The sequence below is a fragment of the Cyrtonyx montezumae genome, unplaced genomic scaffold, assembly GCF_038088225.1.
Source record: "Cyrtonyx montezumae isolate F1298 unplaced genomic scaffold, pur_monq_1.0 scaffold_2, whole genome shotgun sequence".
Classification (NCBI taxonomy): domain Eukaryota; kingdom Metazoa; phylum Chordata; class Aves; order Galliformes; family Odontophoridae; genus Cyrtonyx; species Cyrtonyx montezumae.
The window spans coordinates 44,090,776-44,112,585 of record NW_027071936.1 but is presented as its reverse complement, the minus strand read 5'-3'; the positions used below and the strand labels follow the sequence as shown (position 1 = coordinate 44,112,585).

General features: G+C 39.0%; 1 protein-coding gene across 1 annotated transcript in view; it reads right to left on the bottom strand.

Annotated features, from left to right (window-relative positions):
• SCFD2 (sec1 family domain containing 2) overlaps window positions 1–21,810 on the bottom strand; it is a 170,348-nt gene that overhangs the window by 97,601 nt on the left and 50,937 nt on the right. Inside the window, exon 5 of the mRNA XM_065737025.1 lies at window positions 1,307–1,556. Within this exon, the coding sequence (XP_065593097.1) occupies window positions 1,307–1,556 (250 nt within the window). The remainder of the gene's footprint in view (window positions 1–1,306; window positions 1,557–21,810) is intronic.

The window sequence follows — 21,810 nt, the reverse complement described above, 5'->3', positions numbered from 1 at the left end:
AAAGAGAAACGTGGCTTCTCTTCGGTATTTGGCAGAAGTTTTTGAACTTCAAATCTTCTCCCACTTTTCTCAGACACAATAAACAGAAACTGACCAACGGTGATTAAACACATAGGGTTACAGGAAAAAGGGTAAAATATGAAGATAAAGTTTTCAAAATGAGGGGTTGGACAGCACCACACCCTGTAGAAAACACCACTGAAGTTGCAACTGAAACATCATGCAGTGGATAAGGTGTATAATACATACTGAAAACCAGGAGAATGAAAGTCAACAAAAGGCATGAAATACTTGCCAGCCACATACAGCTACAGACTGCAGGCATTGCAATGAGGAATGTTAAAACATTAGCACAATTCAAATATTGCTGAAATGCCCATTCTAGACTAAGAATCTTTTAATAATTACAATATTTTACACTCAAGGCAACTGCAGATCAGTCAGAACACATCCACACTCTGAAGCAGAAGTGTCCACTGGGAATATTAGCAGAATAACCAACAGCAGGATAATCCCAACAACCTTGAGATTCCCCACTTGAACAGATTCTTGGCAAAGGCTTTCAATTATAAGCTCCTTGCAACATTTTGATTTACATTTTATGCTCCCTATCTCAAAGGTGACCTGGTCAATGACCAGCTCACCATTAGTAAACACTGAGATAACTGACAGCAGGAAGTAGAGATCTCTTCCACTACACAGATATGCCACTCTCAAACTGTAGGTCATTCATTTTAATAAAAGTTTTTAACTTATTTTAATATATTTTTTTTTACATGTAACATCGGCAGCAAGTGGTCAAGGCTTTTCTATTCTATGAGTGCTCACCTAAAAAAAGGCTTAGTGTGCTATTTTTAAAGGCTAATGTTCATGTTGTTTCAGCAAAAAGCTTAATGTTGGTTTTAGACACATTTCATCTTTTATGCCAGACAGACCAGCTTCTGGCATTCACAAAACAACTGTGGTTCACTGAATATGTTTCCAGAATTAATTTTGACTTCCCAGGGTCAACTTTACACTGATCAATGAAAGAAACCGTGGAAAAGACTACCTTAGAAAAACATACAAACTTTGCCAGTCTTTAACAAAAAGAACAACTTGTAGAGCTTTCATCAGACTCAGCACTATTCAAGCACTGCCTGTCAGTATTTGGCATATATGAACATTAGAGATGGAAAAAACTACAGGAAATCTTCATGCTGACTCACAGACTCTCTGCACCACAGGCAAGTCAAGTTGCTTTCACATGCTCCTAGTTCCCACGTTCGACACCATCCAAATCCTCACCACACAAGCAGAATCTTACCTGTTATCTTCTGCAACAAAGGAGACAGCTCTGGTTCATCACAAATTGCCTTGACTAGAGCCTTCTTCACTTCTTCCTCAGCTTTGTCCAGCTCTTCTCCATTTTTGATTTCTCCAACCACAGAATACGTGTACACCAACAAGACAAAGAAGTCCTCACAGGTATAATCATCTTGCATCCTCTCACTGTAAGATTTGATCATTGGCAATAACTGGTTCAACACACTGGGCATTTCTGACTCTCCAATAGTCTGCAAAACAGAAGGAAGACTGTGTCAGATTGATCCTATAGGGCTTACCAGTTAGCATTGGACATACCAGCGTCTGCAATTGCAGGAGTTATTATTTCTGCAGTGATTTGGGGTAAAAGAAGAGTCTAAAAACATTAGAACTCTCAGTCTGGCAAGGAGAATACTTAACAGGGGTACCAAGTGAAGCTTATGAAATGACAGAGGTGGTGAATAAGCTCACTGTAGAACTATACCCAACATGTGCTGCAAAACAGAACCAATAGAGGAAGTTGAGGAGACCAAGTCAACAGGTTCAAAAGGGACTGGACAAATTCTCACATGATAGGCCTAAAAATGGACTCATGAGAGATGCATCCTGTAACATCCCTAGTATAAGAGATTTGGATTCTGGAAAAGTACAAGAAGAATAGACAACAGAAAGAACACAAATTTGTATGTATGCCTCAAAAAGCATTAGCTATTGCTGCTGTTAGACTGTTTGCCTAGAAGGACCACTATCATTCAGATGAGTACCTCATATGAGGCATCCAGCTCACTCATGGTACTGCTAGTGCCTTGCAGGCAGAAAATGGCAGAACTCAGCCTCAGCGTTTGGTCTGCAACACAGACTCAAACTATCTTTCAAGGTGGATTGTTTTAGCAGATGATTTTTATTGTCTATACAAAAATAATGTTATTTAAACAACAATAGGGAATGTTGTTTAGACATAGAGCTAACATCAATATCTACCCAGGATTAGGTCTACCTGCGCAGCAGTAATTTGTGCCCTTAATATATTTTCAGGAAATCCCAAGGCAGACATTCCCCAACGGACTCCTGTCTCATGCTGTACACAGAGTAGGCAATGCTTACTTAATGAAACATTCAATATTTGCACTCTCACTTGTCACCATATGGCCCCCTGACTTCTCGCTGCTAAGGCAAAAAATTGATTAGTTTCCTACAAGTTTTTTCCTAGTCACTCACAGTTGCAGCATCTTAGCACTTTACAAGCCTTTAAAGATTAGACCTCCATGTACTGGGAAGACGAGACAAGAAGAATAACAGTATTTTCAGAATAGATTAAATTGGCAAAAGCTCAAGGTTGAACACTTCTTCCAAATCTTGGGCCTCCTCCTTGGGCCTACTCCTGTGTACTAGAACAGGGAGTCCCACGTCCAGCTCCCATTGACTTCAATGGCTAGCAGGAACACACTCTGCACATTTGCAAATCTAACCTTGTGCTTTCAGGTCAGAAACCCAGAAAATTAGCAACAGAGGAAGCCACCTGTGAAGAGTGTGGTTTAAGTGACCAGTGTGGCTTCCAATGACAGGAGTGAGGACGGGCTGTCTTTTTCTCCAGGGCAATGATCACCTGCCTTGTGTATGCTCACTCTTCCTTCACAGCACCCTTCCTTTTCACTGAAAAAAGCATTCTTTGCAATGTAGGATAGATTCATTCCCACAGCATATCCATGTTGTGAAGTCAAAAAGGTAAAGGTCATGTGGCAAGGGAGAGCAGGAGGCAAAGAGACTATCATAAAGTGATTGTGAGGAGACAAAGGCTGGCAGAGAAAAGGATAAGAAATCTGAGTATGATTGCATTTCCTCAGGAACTGAAAATTTCTCTTGCCTCTTCTCAACTATGTGGGAGGAGGAAGTGTAGAGCTTTTCCGTAGCTGTAGAATGGACACTCTGGATACAAATCTGATGAAGTACAACACTGACATCCACAACATATAAGACAGGGCTGGGGTGTGCAGGTCTCTGCCATTCACAGCCATGTAGAGCATACTACCCAGCGACCTGCCATCCTTGCTGCACACGCACAACACATAAAAAGTCCACTTTCTGCTGTGAGCTGGCTTGAAGCTTGTCAGTGGGATCAGATAAGAAGCGGGGTCAGTGCACGGTGAGCAGGAGGAGCACGCTGCATTTGCTTGGGAGGGGAGATGTGGGAGGAGAGCAGCATGGTCCCCACGTGGCAACAGTGAGCAGTCAGACACATCCCAGAGGTCTACAACACTACTACTACAACACAACCTTTGCACTCTGCCCTTTACCCTGCAGCTAGCAAACAGCTCCATAGAAAATGTGTGGAAGCTTAAAGGGAAACACTGAACCATCCTATAATTCACAGAATCTAGTCTGCAAAGATTTATTCTTGGTTGTTATTGCAGTAACTTTAGACAGTTTGATCATGACAATAGGCACCATAGCCAATAACATTTAAATAAACTCAAAAAAAGCAAAACCAAAAAGTGAAAGAGGTACAAGTTTATACAATAACAAAGTCATGTAATTACAGTTAACTGCATTACATTAGTTCTGAGCTGGTCAGGGATTTCAGATCCAGCTTTGAGCATACAAACAGAAGTTCTGTCCCCAGTACGCTTTATGAAATTCTCCTCTTTGTTTTAGAACAAAGAATCTTTGAGTCTCAGAAGACCAACAGGCATCTCAGAAGCTAATTATAGTATGCTGATCCCTCACATATTCAATCTCAAGAAAGCGGGAATTAGGCTCTCAAAAACCCTATTTGCTATAGGAAGCATCAAATTTGCGGGGCCTTCAGCCTCATTCAGTTCCTGACATGGATGCAGGTTTTGGCATGGACCCACCTTTCAAGGGACTTCAACGTCCCTTGTTACTTTTGTATTCTAACAACCCACATACTAAACCTAACAAGTAAGTGCAACTTTGGACTTGAAGCAGTAAATTGCAAAGCTCCTGTAGTCGTAAGCATTTGGGATTGAAAATGGAACATTTAGAAATCTAGGAGGGTTTGGTCCTAGTCATGCATCTGGGCAGTTACATCACACAGCAAATGCTAGCTCTGCTGTGCCTTAACGGCCATGTTATGGCTCTGCTCTGCACGGATGACCATTTCATTGTTGCTGGTGCTGGGCTGTCTCATGCTAACAGCAGGACCACCCTAAAGTCAAGGCAAAAAACATCCCACTATTTCAGCTGAGCCATGTTTCAGTACAGTATTACCTGCACTCTTTTTGAAAAGTTATATGTTTGGACACATGAATTCTCAGCTGTATACTCACATAATAAATTTCAGATCATAAGGATGTTAAAATGGAAGGAGACAAAACTTCAAGGAATTCAGAGGTATGCAACTACTGGGAAGAAGCCACTCAGAAAAAAAAATGAGCCCAACCACTCCTAAAAAATCAAGAACTGAAGATTAACCTACACTTGGAGTTACTCTGGAATAGATGACAAACTTCAATCTACAAAAAAGTATATTCACCTTCCAGTAGCAGCGAGCCCTGAAGCACTAAACACCATCAACTCACACATCATCTGCTCCCCCTCTCCCTCTTCAACACACAAACCCATCTCAAAACATCTCATAGCATATCACAATACCAAAGGGGAGTTCAGGTAAAATTATCCAAATGCTTGGAGCAGTGAGGAGGCACATGGCCATACAAGCCAGACATCAACAGCCCCTGCTTCAGGCCCTGGTAGCTTCTGCAAGAGTGTTCAGCATCTTAGGAAAACTTTCAAACATACATGATAAAAAAAGATTTGGGTCTAAACTTTCAGGATGATTTACCGAAGGAAAGGCTAAAACTCATCAACTTAAAGCAACAATTGCCACCTTTTATCTTCAAAGTAAAAATGAAAGAACAAGGAATTAAAAAGCTATATTAAGCCGTTAACTTCAGAATGTACATAGGGTCTTTCTCGGGTATGAACTTCTCTGGAATGTTTTTCCCTTATCTCTTGGGAAATGCTGCTACAGAGAACTTCAAATACAACTGCCAAGTTTTGAGGCTGTTCTGTATGAACAGGCCAGTTGGATTGGAGCACATATGAAAAAAGTGACGTACAACTTTGCCACAGAGCACAGCTCCACAGGGAGCTGGGAAATGTGCCTCAAACAAAACCCACTAGCAGACTGTCATTATCTGGCCACCTCTGATAATTTAGATGCTCCTTGCACCATGAAACCATCAATCAATTACCCTGATTGAACAACCCTAAAACACAACTTTTAAAAATGTAACTACCCATGACCCAAATTTCCTGCTGGTTATGTTGGCCTCAGGTTAGCCCCATTTGTCTATCATCAAGGGAGCCAATAAAAATAATAAAAACAGGTCAATTCTGAGCTTTCTAAGGGCTGTATAAAAACATTAACACTACTTAATTCGGAGCCAACTAAGGCCCAAGCTCTAATGCCTTCTTCTCAGTTGCATTGTTTGGACATTTTAATGCTATAATCATACACTCTTCAAAATCCAGGGAGAGTTTGTGATAGATTTCTGTTGTTTTTCATGCCTGTCCTCCACCCTTCTTACTTATTTATTTTTATAACTTAAGCTGTGTAATAATTTACTATCCCTAAGGGTAAATGAACTTACGTCAATCTGCTGAGTTTTGCAAAAGACTCAAGTTTTGGCAGACAGCAGAACATTGAAGTAAAAAGATCTTTTTTCAGTTTTAAATAGTGAACATGATATTGTGCTTCAAAATTGACATTTAAAATGTGATTTAAAGGATCAACAGGAATTAGGAGGAAATGCAATAAACTCAGTTTTGCATTTCTATGAGGCAGTACTTTCAGTATCAAATAAATCCTAAGAATCTAAACCAGTAAGTATTTAGTCATCTTTTTATTTAGTCATCTTTTAAACAACAGAAAACAGAGGAGGAAGAAAAGAGTTTATATGAATTAACACAAGTCCTTGAGAAAACTGAGAATAGAACCAAGGCACCCTATCCCCTCCCATCCAGTTCACCGTTCCAAACACATTATGAAAAATATTAAAGCAAAAATCAACTTCAAGCAAGTGGAATTTATTTTCTTTCAAAATCCATAGGAATGAGGAGATAAATCTTCAGAGACTACTTCATTATGTAAATATTCTAGTGGCTTTCAGTTTAGGAAGATAAACATTTTTAATTCCTTTAGAGGTTGCACGAGTTAACAGAATTTTTTGGAATGTGAACTACGGGGCTTCACAACAGCAAGGAATTTATTGGAGAAAAAAAACAAAACCCAAAGCCCTGCTGTAGTTAAAACCTGAAAAAGAAGCCGTGGAAACTCTTCAGCCTTTGGCTCACTGACTGATCCATGCTCCTGAATGTCAGCCCTCAGGCACCATGATCCAGCTTTGCCACGTGTATGACTGACACTGAACAACAGCTTTTTGGGGGAAAGCTTAGGCCATGCAACTTCACATCTCTATAAGTTCATTCAGATCTCCTATACAATAAAAGCTGCTTGCATTGACAACTTAGGAAAAGAGGGCTCATAATTTGTGGGGTAAGCAACTTTCTAATGTTGCTGTACCTGATTCGTAATGTTTAATCTGGGTTTGACTTTCTCTGTTTCAGGATTTTGGCATGCAGTCCAAGCCAGTCTACCATCCAGATGAAGACAAACTGGAGTGAATATGCTGGCTGCAGTAAGTGCCAGCACTGACAAGGGACCAAGTGGGTATGCAAAAATAGCTCAGATCCTTCAATTGGGAGGAGCTCTCTGCAGCAATCATCTTAGCAAAAAACAGGGAGTCTGCCAAGCTTAGGAGGAGTCATTGCCTTCAGTGTTCTGCCTTAAGTCAGAAGCTGATGTTCTGCTGCTCACCACTGTGTGCTGTTTGGGCACATCATGTTCAGTTTTGATTGCACATAATTCCTTACACTGATGAGATGATGTCTGTATTCTCTAAATTCCATAAAAACAACCAATTCATTTATTTCTCTTTCATAAAATAGCTGATGGGTGATTAGTAACTTCACACTACAAAGCAGTAAACATGACCTTATCATGCAAATATTGTTTTGACTGAACCAGGTTTTGATAAACTAATGTGTCTTTCCTTTGTCTTCTCATTAAATATTTATACGGTATGATCAAAGAATAGCCAACCCACAACACAAGACAAAATACTAAGGTCTTCGAAATATAGTAAAAAGGCATCAAAAAGTTGTCTCCTCTGTCACTTCTCTTAGAAGGCTCCTTTGTTCTTTAACAAAATTTTTCTACAGAGCCAATTCCATTTCCTGTCCCCTCTCCTGCCCTTACCATCCACCCTATGGATTGCTTCAGGACCTGTGCTCTCAAAACTGCAGAGACAATTTCCAGGCAGTTCTTGCAGACATAGTCTTAAATTGTAATGTAAACAAATAAAAATAAAATAAAATAAAACCCATTAGCTTTTGAAAAGCTATTTTTAACCTGGTGCATGCTGCCAAATACAGGGATTCAGATTCATCCACTGTGCACGCTCTCCCAATTTTCTTTCATTCTTGTCTTCTGCCCACAATAGTCCATTCCATTTATGTCAGCTGAAGTGTTTCTGTGACTGCATTAAAAAAGATTTGGTTTATTGCTTGGCCACTGAAACAACTACACCAGCCATGAAATCTAAGGACTGGATTGCTTCCTCATGCAACAGTTCTGGCTCTAAGCCTTCATGAACTAGTTTCAGTCTGCCAAGATATGTAAAAAGAAAATTATATAAATAATCACCTGCTCTTTGGATGACTTCTTCAATACACTGTCATATTGCCAGACTCTTGGCATTTATCAGTTACTACTATAGATATCAACAGTTCTTGGCCGATTTATACCTGCTGAGTATCTATCCATGATGGGAGTATTTAATACAAAACACAGTGACAGGACAAAGACAGGAAAAATAAGTTGCAACATAAAGCTTTCAGAATGTACTACATAGGCAAGGTCTTCTGGTCAGGGATTTTTTTAACACATGTCCTGTATAATTACATAAACACACCACTGACACTTAACAGCTAATATGTGATACCACCACAAATATTTAAAAGAAGTTGCCCAAGCCTTATGATTTACAAAATAAAACAGAATGAACAAAAGGCCCAGGACAGTTCTTTCAGCTAACAACTCCATAGTCCATCATGACAACCTAAGCAACTGGATTCTGCCCATAAACAAAGAAGCGCAATACACTGCTTTTCTTTAATTTCATTAGGGCATAGAAAGAAATTATATTTTGTACACCTTAATTTCCTCTTATAACTTTTCCACCTTCCTTTTGTCTTTACTGAGTACCACAGATGTTTGATAGAAATTTCCCATTTTCAACAATCAGTCATTTTTGTTTCTTGTATTACAACAAGCAGATTCAGTTACTGATTTTCTCAGTCAGAATTACAGGATGAACGTATACATTTTAAGAAAAATCAAATACTACCACAAAATTTTCTAGTAAACATGCTGATATCTAATCTTCCACAGTAGAGAAATCACCTCATCCCAGGGAGTTATGCTGTCTGGAGATGTATCACTACATCACAAAGTTCAGTTTTTCTGCCTCTCTTTGGAAACCATTAGTCTACAGCTGTGCTAAGATATTTTAATGGGTTCATGGGGGCTCAGCAGCAACAAGACGCTGAAAAAAAATGATATTTAATAAGTCTGGATTTTATTAGGCAAATCTCTGCAAACATAGGGACAATTTCACTCAAATCACTGCATGTCGGACATAAGAGACTCGTCAAAAATTTAAAAGGGAAAAATTCCAGCCTACTCAGTCAACAGCTTTTAGCCGTGATGGCTTCTTCTACAGACAGGCTCAGTAAAAACAGAATCATGAGTCAGCACAGTGAAAACTGCGTCAGAATAATGAAAAAGTAGTATGTGCCCACTCAAGAAAAAATATGCATCAGAGAAAGATTTTGGTTTTACGCACGTCAGGTGCGTGTGTGTATATTTGACACTGCTTGTTCTTAAAAGCTTTGGAATATTGGCAAACATGTCAGAAGATGGTAGGGGTTCAATGCTGAGAAAAGGACATGAGGATAACATAACATTCTAGGAGGTTAAAGCTCACATCACCTTTGAGGAGAACAACAAGAAGGCATTCAGTCAGTACAAAGCAAATACATAATGACTGAAAACAAATAAATGGGGAATAAATCAAGCAAATATAATAAAACCAAATTTGTCTCTCAGCAGTGCAGAATGTATCTTCAAAAGAAGAGGCTTCATTCCTGGAAAGTAGTTATTGAAAAGGATTTGAGGGATACTTTAGACAAAGAAAAGAACATGGATCCATAACTCAGATCGCCACTTAAAACTCTTCAGTCTAAGAAAAAAAAAAAAACCACCAGCAGATCTGAAAAATTATGAGTGGGCTTGAGAAGGCAGGTAGGGACTGACTGCTCATCGTACCAGCAGAGGAACTAAGGGTCAACTAAGAGTCAATAAACAAAGCTGGTAAGAACCACTTCAAAAAAATATGTATTAAATTAAGATAGTTCATCATACAATGTTCTGAAATACAGATCTGCTTGCCAAAGGCTATTATGCTGCTAAACTCTTATGCCAGTTCAGATGAAATATGGGAAAACTCAGAGAGGAAAAGAAAACCTCTGTCAAATACAAGTAAATACACGGAAACACATATCTGTTCCAAACTCAAAATGGTTGAGCCTTGGAGAATATCATATAACCCTGCTCTCTTATGTAGGAAGTATGGTTAGAAGAAGCAAAGTAGCTCAGCTACATCTTCAACTCAGAATTGACATCTGAGCCTAAAACCATAGCAAAAAGACAAATAAAACTGCATATAGTTAAGAGAAGAACCAAAAAGTAAGGTAGCACATTTATTTCAGTATGTACCATTCCTGCGAGTGATTTTGATATATTATACCCAGTTCCAGTGTACACATACCTAAGAAGCCGTGGAAAACCAGAGATAGTCCTGAGGAGAGTTACAGGACAGCTAGAGGTGTTGCTTCTCCAGAGCTGGCTTAATGAAGGGAGAAATAACACTAAAATTTCTGAGCACGAGGGAGCTCTTTAGTCAAAAAAGTTGCAACAGAAACAGCAGAAATTGAAACTATGATTTTTCAATTCCTAAATCTGTGGAGATCCTCTAATATTTCAGAAAGATTTTTGGAGGGTTAAATAACAGATGACAAGCAGAAAGCAAAACTCGATAGTCTCACACAATGAAACACACATTATGGTTTATTCACCAGATGCATTTAAACTCCTTGGCACAGTGCTTAATAGCAGTGAAAAGAATTGTTGGCTGTGAGAGAAAAATCAGTTTGAAACAGCAGAAAAGATCAGGTAATACATACTAAAATATTGGACATGCTGTGAAGGCTGTCAGAGCAGCAAATTATAAAAGGAGACTGCTGGACAATCAGAATAACTCCATCTTATGCCACATCCTTGCCTTTTGAGTCACCTCTTCTCTCTCAGCCCTTTGTTCTATCATCTTTCACTCCTACTCAGTCTAACTCCAGACATTCCAGGAACTCCTCAGGGAAGCCTGAGAATTCTGATGATGGCCTGTCTGTGGTGGGTGCTGGTACCAGAAGGGAGAAAATGAGACTGCCTAGGACAAAGGTAGTATGGAAAAACAGATCTATTCCAAATGGATGAAAGAGGATTCTGGAGTCCACATTACCGCTTATGTTCATTTGAGGGAAATCTATTTTTAGATTTCTGTTGCTTTTTTTTTTGTTTGTGAGTACATAAATGCACCATCCAACTTCCTAATTTTTCCCCCCCTGTATAAATCCAGTTAACTTCCATCCCTAAATGTTTCATATTAACAGACAAGAAGGACATCTAACATATATTGCTACAAGCATCAATGCCTGCTCAATTAGTGTCAAAGCATTACAATAATCACAATTCCATCTACATTAAGATTAGACTTGAAGGCTTTTAGATTAGAGACTATACTATTGCATGAAATTTGTTAAATAGAGGTACTATTTTGGCCAAAACATGCACTATTTCACAGTATCTCTGTAATCCAATTTGTTGTCAGTTTCAAAGGAAATGGATGTAGATTTCAGCAAAGGAACATTCTTTCCTTCCATCCCTTTTATTTTGTCTATTTTCTTAATAAATACACCAAGAAACATAGTAAAAATCTATCACAAAAATAAACATACCTGCCAGAAACTGTTGGGATTTACCAAAATTCCAAAAAGTATGGAACTGAAACTCAGTAAGAGACAAGAAACTTGATGGCCACATAGAATTTATGAGATCATAAACTGGATCACACACTACTGCATTTTGCAAATAGGAATTCAAACATCAGCTAAATTCAAAGCTTTACATCATCTTTACAATATTTTACACCTTTGTATGCAGACAGACAAAGAATATATGACATAAACCACAGAGGAAAATATATAAACATGGAAGATGTTGCACATGAGACAATTCCAGTGGTCTGCCCACACATCCCACTCAGCACACAGGAAGGAGAAAGAACAGCAATACAAAGATACAGAGGCAGATTATCAATCTGCTGCAGGGCACTAAGGCTGTTAATCAGTACAGTAAATGTTATCACAATACAGTACTGACATTTCTAGCCCTTGTACAAGACCTGCTATGCTTTAAACAGAACTCAGGCTTTCAGTGATTAAAGGCACATGTCACGCGCGTGACTAGGTTTGTAACTTATGTGTCCCCCAATCCATTTTTGTGTGTGGAAGGACTCTTTCACAGACAGAACATCTTCACCAGAGGATACTCATTATGGTATGACTTCTACAAGGAAGAACGTTTTCTTTCCCTTTTTCAGATTGGGAAAAATTGAACAAGCTTAGAGTACACAGCTGTATCTCTTTTCATCCTAAGAAATGTATCAAGTGAAAGCCCTAATTCTGTCCAGTTTTCCACTGCTATTAAGAAGCAGTCAGGTTATCATCGTTTGGAGAGCAGTGGATGGCAGAAACAACAGTGACACGTCTGAGTAAGGGCATATGTTTTTTTCCCTTATACATAAGCAAAAACAGTAGCCATACAAAACTACTCATTGTATGTCAAATATGAAGCATCAAGTGAAATACAGGCATAGACAAAATGGCAATTTTCCAGTATCATAGAGTTACAATGAAAACAAATCTGAAATTCCATTATTTTCTTAATCTTCTGATCTCATCCCAGAAACTCTCTCCTCTCCTAGAGGCTAACAATACTGCCTTTCCAAGCAAAGCTTACAGAACTACACGTAAGCTGTACTATTAGTTCCTTAACCAAGCAGGAATTCTCAAGGCCAATATTCACACAGTCTGCATGTGCAGCCTGCAGTTAGGTATGCCTGTGCATGGGTACGTGACCTTCTGGCATGCCGGTTATTAGAGAACATGCCCAGCATTTGCTCTTCAGCCAGGATGTTCCATCCATGTGGCCCACATGCCCTCTCCTCAGCTCATTGCTCTGCAAGAAGGCATTTGGGATGCTCCCCACAGCCAGCTTCAAGAGCTGCACAAGCAGTGTTTGGCTGTAGGGGTGGCTCCTGCCACAACTCCTCCCAGTCCATCCCTCCAGCACCAGCTGCAAGCAGAAAAGTGAACCAGGCTCTGTCCTCCACGGGATTTCCCTCCCACTCAGCAGAGTGCCTGAGTCAGTGCAACTCCCTCCTGATAGCACAACTGTGCAAAGGGAGCCAACTGGAGTGCAGGACATCTGGTCCCAATATACAAAAACACTTAAATCACGTATGTCATTCCAAACATTTAAGGACTTCAGAAGTTTTCAGTTACTTTTGTATGTATTTCCTAGCTGTTTCACGCAGAAATTATTTCTTAAGTTTCACTTGAAAGATCTGGGGAAATGCATATTCCATGCAATTTTAATAAAGAAGAAAACAGCTGTAAGGATAAAGTCTGCATGTGTCCTAAACTATGGTTATATTAACTTTTTTTTTAATTATTTCAAAAGATCAAGATCTGCTGAGTTGAAACGCAACACAAACTTCAATAAGTGGTATGCATGTGCAATGTTAAAGACTGAAACATCTTTAGTTGTAAATGCTAGACACTAAGGCACCAAGGTGGTCTCTAATTCCTCATTCTGTTTTTCAGTAGGAGCAATGAAAAGCACGGCCCAGCAGTCCAGCACCAGACTGTAACTCAGGAGAATAACGCTCACCTCTACATATGACTTGCTTGTTCTCCACCTGTGACCAGCAGTGGCTGCTTCCTCACACCTCAGATACCTAGATGGACTGATGTTGATGCCCAGAGACAAGTAATAACATTCAGTGCAGTTAATGATTTCTACAAATACTGTGAGCTATTGTACACTGTTTATTTTGTGAATCCACAGCACTCAGGATGCTTTTCAACAGCTAATTCAGGTATATCTATCTACCTACTGTCTCTGTTGTGCAAATGTCTTGCAAGAGAAAAAAACAAAGCTCTCTGATGTAATTTCTATTGCAACTATCTGGAGACCCACACCTCAGTTCAGAGCACTTCCAAGCTTTGATGCACACAGCTCCTCCTGCCACACAGCAGAAACATACAAATATCTTTTTTGTTAACTCCTAGACAATTGTCCCCCACCACAGTGGGAATCAGACATTCAAGACATAAGTGATATCCCACATGGAGATGCACAGCAGCAAAAATGAAGAAGCATGAGAAACTACCATCTGAATAAGAGAATCCAGAGGGTCTTGGTTATATATTGAAACTCACAAACTCACAAAAGTCATTTGTCTGAGACTTGGATCCTATTCTGGAAGACAGAATAGTATCACAAAGCCCTTTTAGACACTGTTTATTAACAACAAAATGAAATATGAAAAGCACTTTGTTAAATCCATATCTGGACAACTCTTATGACACGTACCCTAAATAAACAAAGTAAAACGGTATTGCAAGAGCTAGTAATAAAACTGCGCACTATTATTAAAAGTAAAAATAGGTATTTACTGCACTAATATATATTTTTAGAAGGATTAAATATATAAAGTTTCAAAAATAATACCATCACACTAAGCTGTTCCCAGATATTACAACGTGTAGCTGCTACAACCATCAGCTGGGACCCTCACACCCGAAGCTGTTTACTTAGTGTTCCTGGAGCAAAAAAAACCTCAGCCCTATAGTTCGACAGGTCCTCACAAAGGCCGCAAAACTCATGGAATTTCTGCACTACTGTTTGAGAACTGTAGCATCCACTGGGAAAGGGGAGAGGGGGAATAAATCAAGACATGGTAGTTTCTCCTTTTTTTTTTCAGGAGAATGATCACAACAGAAAAACTAAACCAGTCTTGGGACAATCTTTTCTCTTGTTTCCAAACAACTTCCCTCTGCTACCTCAGCCATCGTCACTTTTGCTAGCTCCAAACAAATCACTGGGTGGTGGTCTTGCTGTTCACCCCGAGCTGTATTTTAATTAGTTGGATCACTGAGGAAAGATGATTGTACAAATACTGGCAAATCTTCAAACAAGAATACACGCTGTCCATTCTATTCGCAGTGAAAAAGCTCTTAAAGAGATTGTGACAAAGATTTGCCTCCTGCTTGCAGCCCACATTTGTAATGTTTATATAAGTGGGGGACATAAATCTTCTTCAAATGAACCCCACCATTTTAAACCAGCCTTGTTATAAACTGTCTGTTTCCGCTTTGCCTGCCTAAGCAAGCAGTGCTGGGCCTGCTTGGGATCGACTGGAACTAATTTAATGTGCTCCAGGCTTAATCCCCATCCTCCCAGCTTTTACTAGGAGATTTTACACAGAGGACCGCTGCTGACTTTAACAATGATTCATGTGATAAGTGGGTTTTGATTTGTTTTCTTCCACATCAGAAAACATGCAAGAGAATCAACACAGAATCACTTCAACAGCACGAGATCGAGTAGACAAAAGAAAATTGAACTTTAACACAGAAGCTGCAGCGATTCTGAATTTAGTCACATGAATTTCTAGATTGCTTTATTTAAAAAAAATACAATAAAATAACACGTGTCTGCATACCTCTACAATTGGTTTGGAGGGAGGCCAGCAGGCATTGCCTTACACCAATAGATTGGCTCGCGGGGCTTGTATTTATTATTAAAAACGCAAAAGCAGCACGGGACAGGAACACCACTACAGCTCCGCCTGCCAAGGCAGCACACACCTTTCTCCTCTGCAATACTGCGCGCATTGAAACGAGCCGCCTGCCCCACGGAGCGGCCGAAGCCCTGCAGGTGGCAGCGTTGTGCCGCCGGGGAGAGCCGCCGCAGCGGGGCCGGCCCTGACCGTCAGCATCCCCAGGGAATCACCCATCAGGAACAAGCAGCCTGCTGAATTACCAAGGAGAGCATGCTTCTTGCTGACCTTTTCCTTTTTTTTTTTTTTTTTTTTAAACTCGCAGGAGGAAAACACACTCATTAAGACTGAAAACTGAAAAAGCGGCAGCATTTTTCGACGTATAAATGTTCGGTTTTTACAAAATCTAGCTGAATTAGCGATGCAGAGGCCAAAGATACTATTTTGCAATAGTCTTCCACTGCACTGAATTACTCATTTACATAGACCAGATGTTTCTCTGACAAACCAAATTCCTTGAGGAAGAAAAACGAAGTTACTATGTATTTCATGTCTGAAATGAAAGATGATACAAATATGCTGCATGAATGTTCCATTAGCCACTGAAGGCAAGCACACATTAAGAGCAACAGCTTTCTTCTATAAAGCAGAACCTAGTTAAAGCTTAGGTGATCCTTTGCAGAAGCACTAGAAAAGGAAAATGAAGCTCCTTAGATTCTATTCACTGCTCTCAGTGGCTTCACACCCTTTGGGTAGGCCAAACTCAGTTTCTTTGCCAGATCTTGACACTCAGACTGAGAAGACATATACCCTCAAGAAGAGTGATTTGTATTCCCTCTTCCCACAGCAAAATTTGCTTCTGATGCCTTCTTCCCAGTACCTGATTTCCCAAGGATCATGAGAGGAACAAGGAGAAGAGTGGTTCATAATTTAAGTAGTTAAGTGAGCATTAAGACACCACAATCTTTCAATACACGAACTGAAGGACATGGGGAATATTTTTTTTTTTTTAATGCTAGCATAAGAAGAAATGAAAACCAGCAGAGTTTTCTAAAAATTTCTCAGTTATCCCTAATTCTTACAGCTTTTATGAAATAAAAACCCCAAACAAAAAACAAAACAAACAAAACAACAACATACATATTTTTTTATACCTCTGGACTTCTCTAGAAACAATAGTATATTACAAAAAAAACTAATTCATGGAAGAAGCCTGAAAATTATACTCATTATTCCCCTCATTTTCCAGAATAAACCATGGACTGCCACACCTTTCTGAATAGATAGATCCACTAACTTTTGGCAGGGAGCTATCAAAATCTTGGTAAGAAAGGTAAATCCTCACTTTAAATTGCATGGAGCAATGAGGAACAGGCAGTAAAACCAAAATGTTCATCCTGAGAATAATTAGCAGGTAACTGAACAATAACCAAACAGCCAATAATAATGAAAACATTGGGGAACAAAATTTAGAGTGAGCTGTAAAATTTGGAATCTGAACAGGCTTTGAAGTGGCAACTATGAGTATGGAAACCAGGAAACAAAGGCAACTTCGATGATGGCAATGCCAGAACAATAAGAAAAGTCACATCTTCATTTGAGATCATTTTGGGACAACTGGAATATCCAAACGCACCCTGTATTCCAAAACCTAGGTCTGGATAGAATCTGAAATCAAGTAAACAGTTCTCTTCTGAAACAGAACAAACTTTTAATTTTATTAGCCATGCTTTTCAGTGCAGACTAAGAAACATTAAGCCTAATGAAAAACCAAGAATAGATCCTGAAGAAACGCTGGGCTAGATCTCTTCAGTTTGGACACAATGTGGCTACCAATCTCATCTAAAAACACCAAGAAATTAGAAAACAAGGTTTTTAAACTGTCAATGTCCAACCACTTGAGAAATTTATACGGTAACTTTAGGTAAATTGAATTGAAACAACATAGCCTGAAATGACATAATGCATTTCATCTTTTCTATCTGTCCTTTAGAGGAACACTGTGGCCTCAAAAAAGCCTTATAGTCCTAGTACACGGCAGCAATATTTCTGTTTTCTGAAAATAGCAAGGCACTGCTACAAAGCCTGTAGCTGTCACATCCAAATACCACTGCCATGGGTCTCACAAACTACCATCGCTTCCCACTTTCTGGCAAGAATGATTATGTGGCTGTGATCATGTACAGAAGGATCTATCCACGTGCTGAGTCTCCTGCCAAAATGGAAAGAAAAATCAAAATGTACAGTTTAAAAATGTTAAGTATCATTTGGCTGCATCTCTCCTACAGTGGAGCAACCAGCAGTAAGCCTTCTAAAGACATTCCTCCCAGATTATAAATTCTCATCTTACACACATCTTTCCACGTAAAATAATGTAGCAATGTCACAGCTTTGTATAATAGCTTTCCCCCAAAACATTATAATGTAAATAAATAAATAAACAGAATAGCATGACCTGCCAGTTCAATGCTAAATAGCTACACTGCTTTTAAGTCAGCATTTATGCCTTTTTTTAATAAGAAGAAAATCCCTGTAACTGTATCTAAGAGGTTGCTCACATAGTTTGCTCCCAACACTTAGCAGTAATACATGCTAGTTTTCATCAAAGCCTCACTTCATACATCTGATATCACAGGGAATGGTTGAACCCAGACCCACAGCTAGGGAATTAAATTCACTGTTTTTATCTTAGAGAAAGGACCAGATTGACAGTATGGTGAGGCAAAATCCATTATCTATACAACTGATAAATTAAGTATGCAAAAGCTTAGGAGGTTAAAGGATAGCCCAAGCTCCCTTCCTACTCATTCTCTGCCAATTTGGCATCAATTAGACCCCACAAACCAGACCAATAATCTCATCTTATTTCATATGTGTCACTGGACAGCTAGGATGTAGCAACACCTTTTACTCAAGGGATATTACAAGGAAACCTTGTGAAAAATCATAATGCAAAATGTAAACAGCTGTAAAAATTAAAATATCAATTTTCCTGACAGCAGTATAACTGCTCTGTAAAGCATACATTTTGTTCATAATAAGTTGAAGATGTACAATGAACTGAAAAATAAACTTCACTTATATTTCTCCGGAAGTTTTTCCCCCATAGTTTTTTTTTTTTTTTTTTAAGTGGCTCTCCTGGTCTGTATAATATCCTTTGCTTCTCAGTCTTTCATGCCTGCTACATTATTCAGCTGGTAGACTGGTGAATTATGAGATTATGAATAATGCGGTTTGATATTTATAACATGAAGACTGCACTTAAAATTTTTTTTGGAAGGGATGCAAATACAGTTTTTGCTTCTCAAAAAAAAACCTAAAAGCACATGCTGGAACAGACGTGGAAGGATAAAGGATGACATCTACCAACAGTGGAGAGCACTTGGAAGTTCTACAGCGGGTGGAAAAAAGTTGGGGAGGGCAGCAATTAGAAATGTTTTTGGATGAAAGTTAGTTTCTATTGTGCCAATCACAATTAAAGATAAATTTTAATTTATTTTTCTTCATTCTGTTTCTGATCTCATCTAGTCATCAAGGATGATTAATGATGTTTCAGGATTTGGGCCTTTGCCAGTTGCAAGTAAAGGGAGTTATTTATTTTTCTTTAGTGCTGCAGTGCAGACATTAACTGTACCCTGCCCTGTTTTGTTTACATCCTGTCATTGAAGCCACAGCTTTATACTGTTGTGCTATAAGTTCTTGTCTGGAGCTGACAGTAGAAGTGGTCTTGCCATGCACAATGAACATCACTGCACAGAAACAATGCCAGTGTTACTTCTGTAATTATACCTGCCACTGCTCCACGCAGGGTTGTCCACTCCATTCACATGTCCCATATTTGAGCAACGGGCACTACTGCTTTCCTTGTGATAGAGCTATATTTATTCAATCCCTTTAAAAACAAACAAACTAGAAAATTACTTTGACCTTTGCCTTGGCACAAGGGTTCTGATTTGAAAGTGTATTGCATTTCTAATGCCCTCCCCTCCAGCTGAGCTAGGTCAGATTTATGTGCAATTAGGAAAAAAGAAAACGAAAGCAATTTAGTTTTCATGTTTGCTCAATATCAAAACATCTTATATTAGCATTAAGCTTTAAACTGAAACACAACAAAATAAAAGAAAGAAGATAACTGGAAAAAGAGTGACCCACTAAATAATAAAGACTTCTTCACTTGCACTTTTTTTCTGGTTTAAACTATTCAAAAATGTGTGTTTGAATGTCCCCAGTTTGGCCATGGGGAGGTTTTTTTTGTATGAACTCTTCAACCTGAGAGTTTTAGCAGAAAAGCTTCTTTACAAGACTTAATTAAAAGCAGGTTTAAGACAGGGCCCTCACTCATTCTGGTTTTTATTCTGGTCTTCTCTCTATGTCAAAAGTCAAGTCCCAGAAGAGAAATGAAGTTCATTATTGAGTCAGAAGAATATTTTCTTCTTCATTCTAAGCCCAACTAAACATGTTTCAGGCTTGAGTTTCACTTTAGGTGCTTCCAAATGAGATTTTATTTTACATGCACCTAAAGGTGAAATGTAAGGAGATGCTAATCATAAGTTTTATTTATTATGTAGGATAGAGATAACGTGTGAAAAACAGATTGCAACCTCTTCTGCACACAACTGATTTGATATGTAGAACTGCGTATTCTAAACAGATGGCGTATTCCCTATTTGTGTTCATGCTAAATGCAACATCACTGTGATGAAATGTAGTAAGCAGTCCTGCAGTCACAATATAAAATGCATTAAGCAATGTACAACACCAGAATAGGACCAACAGAGTTGCAGGGAAACATTCAACTTCTTACAAGGAGTTTTAAGTAGCACGAAAATTTTGATAATGAATACTATGCTAGCAGTTTTTAAGGCATATTCTCCTCAGAAGCAAGATGATATTTTAGCACAATAATAAAGATGTTTTTTCCCCACATCTCCTAGTCTAATGAGAGTAGCCATTAAAACATATACATGCAGCACAATGTGCTGTGATTTCAATACAGCAAAGACACATGGTCATTCTTGTGCAAGAAACCAGGACCAATAATCAAGCCTTCATTCACTCTGGTTAACAGGAAACGTTATCTGTGGTGGTTTTGTAACTGGACAGTAGGCACAGACTAGAGCATCCTGTTTGCAACCAAGACTTGAAGTAAGAGCGTGATACTTGCCATAAGCATTTTCAAGAACAAAAATGTGAGGATGTTTTTCAAAAGGCCCTTGAATGTTCACCAGATGTGAAGCACATGTGGCCCTTGAACAGGAGAGACTAGTGCGACAGTAAAGTTTAATCAATACAACATGTGCCAGTAATCACACCAAGATGACATGTAAATGTTTGAAAAACAAAGATATGCAAATTATTTTTAGTTTTTCAGGTCAGAAAAACGGGTCACCTGGGAATCATGGGCTGCTGTCTTCACTGTTGTTCAAGAGCCTTTCTGTGAGAAATACATTACACCCTCTGTGAGGCAGCAGTCTAGCTTGTATTTTTTTTATATATGAAATTCAGTTCCTATGCCACTACTTACTGAAAGTATTAGAGTTAAATGCTTTTAAGGGTATCCTCTGCCTCCACATACCTTATGAATATAAAATACCTATGAACTGCACATGCAGGAAAAGGACAAGGTAACTATTACCTATCAAGACTGCGTTACCATATCTTGAAGCGTGTTCCCTCTAACTTACAGAATGAAAACAGCTTGGGAAAAGGCACTCTGCTCCATGTTCATCATCACTTCTCTAAGTACACCTATAATATACTACACAAAGCATTCAATTTCCAGCAGGGATCACTTGTAACAGACCTTGCTCAGGCTATGTATAAAACACACACAGTGATATGCTAGTATACAGTTTCACAGAGACATCCATTCAATTGCAGTTCCAAATCCATTTGGAAATTGAGCTGATAACCTTACACAAGCTGAACTCAAACAGGGAAGTTTCATCAGCACAACTGCTAAAGTTGTACAAAATCAGAATACAAAGCAAAATATTGAGGTGCATGAGCAATATTTTGCTCGTATACCTCTCAGCTGCTACATCCCCTGAACCATACAGTGGTTTCAGGATGTGCACATTTGTTGCCACAGATGCATTCAGAACAGTACTAATTAAATGTTGGAGATACTTCAGGCACATGTGCCAACCTCTTCCCTGCAGCATACAAGCAGATAGAACTCAAACCATATGCACGCTGTGCAGTGCACGCAATGCCTGTATTGGAGACTGATACTCCCTTGAAGCAACAGCAGTTTACTTCTTGAATCTACCATCCGTGTTAGAAGCAGTAAAAAGATGTAGTGGACTACTTCCCTCCTACCACTGTCAGATTCTCAGTCTTTTTTCTAGTGTACAGTGGAGAAGCATCGTCAGTTTTCCAATAACTTCGGCAAAATCCAACCTCTCACCAGGACAAGTTTAGAGCAACAGTAGATAAGAAGATATAGAGAAGGTGCTAC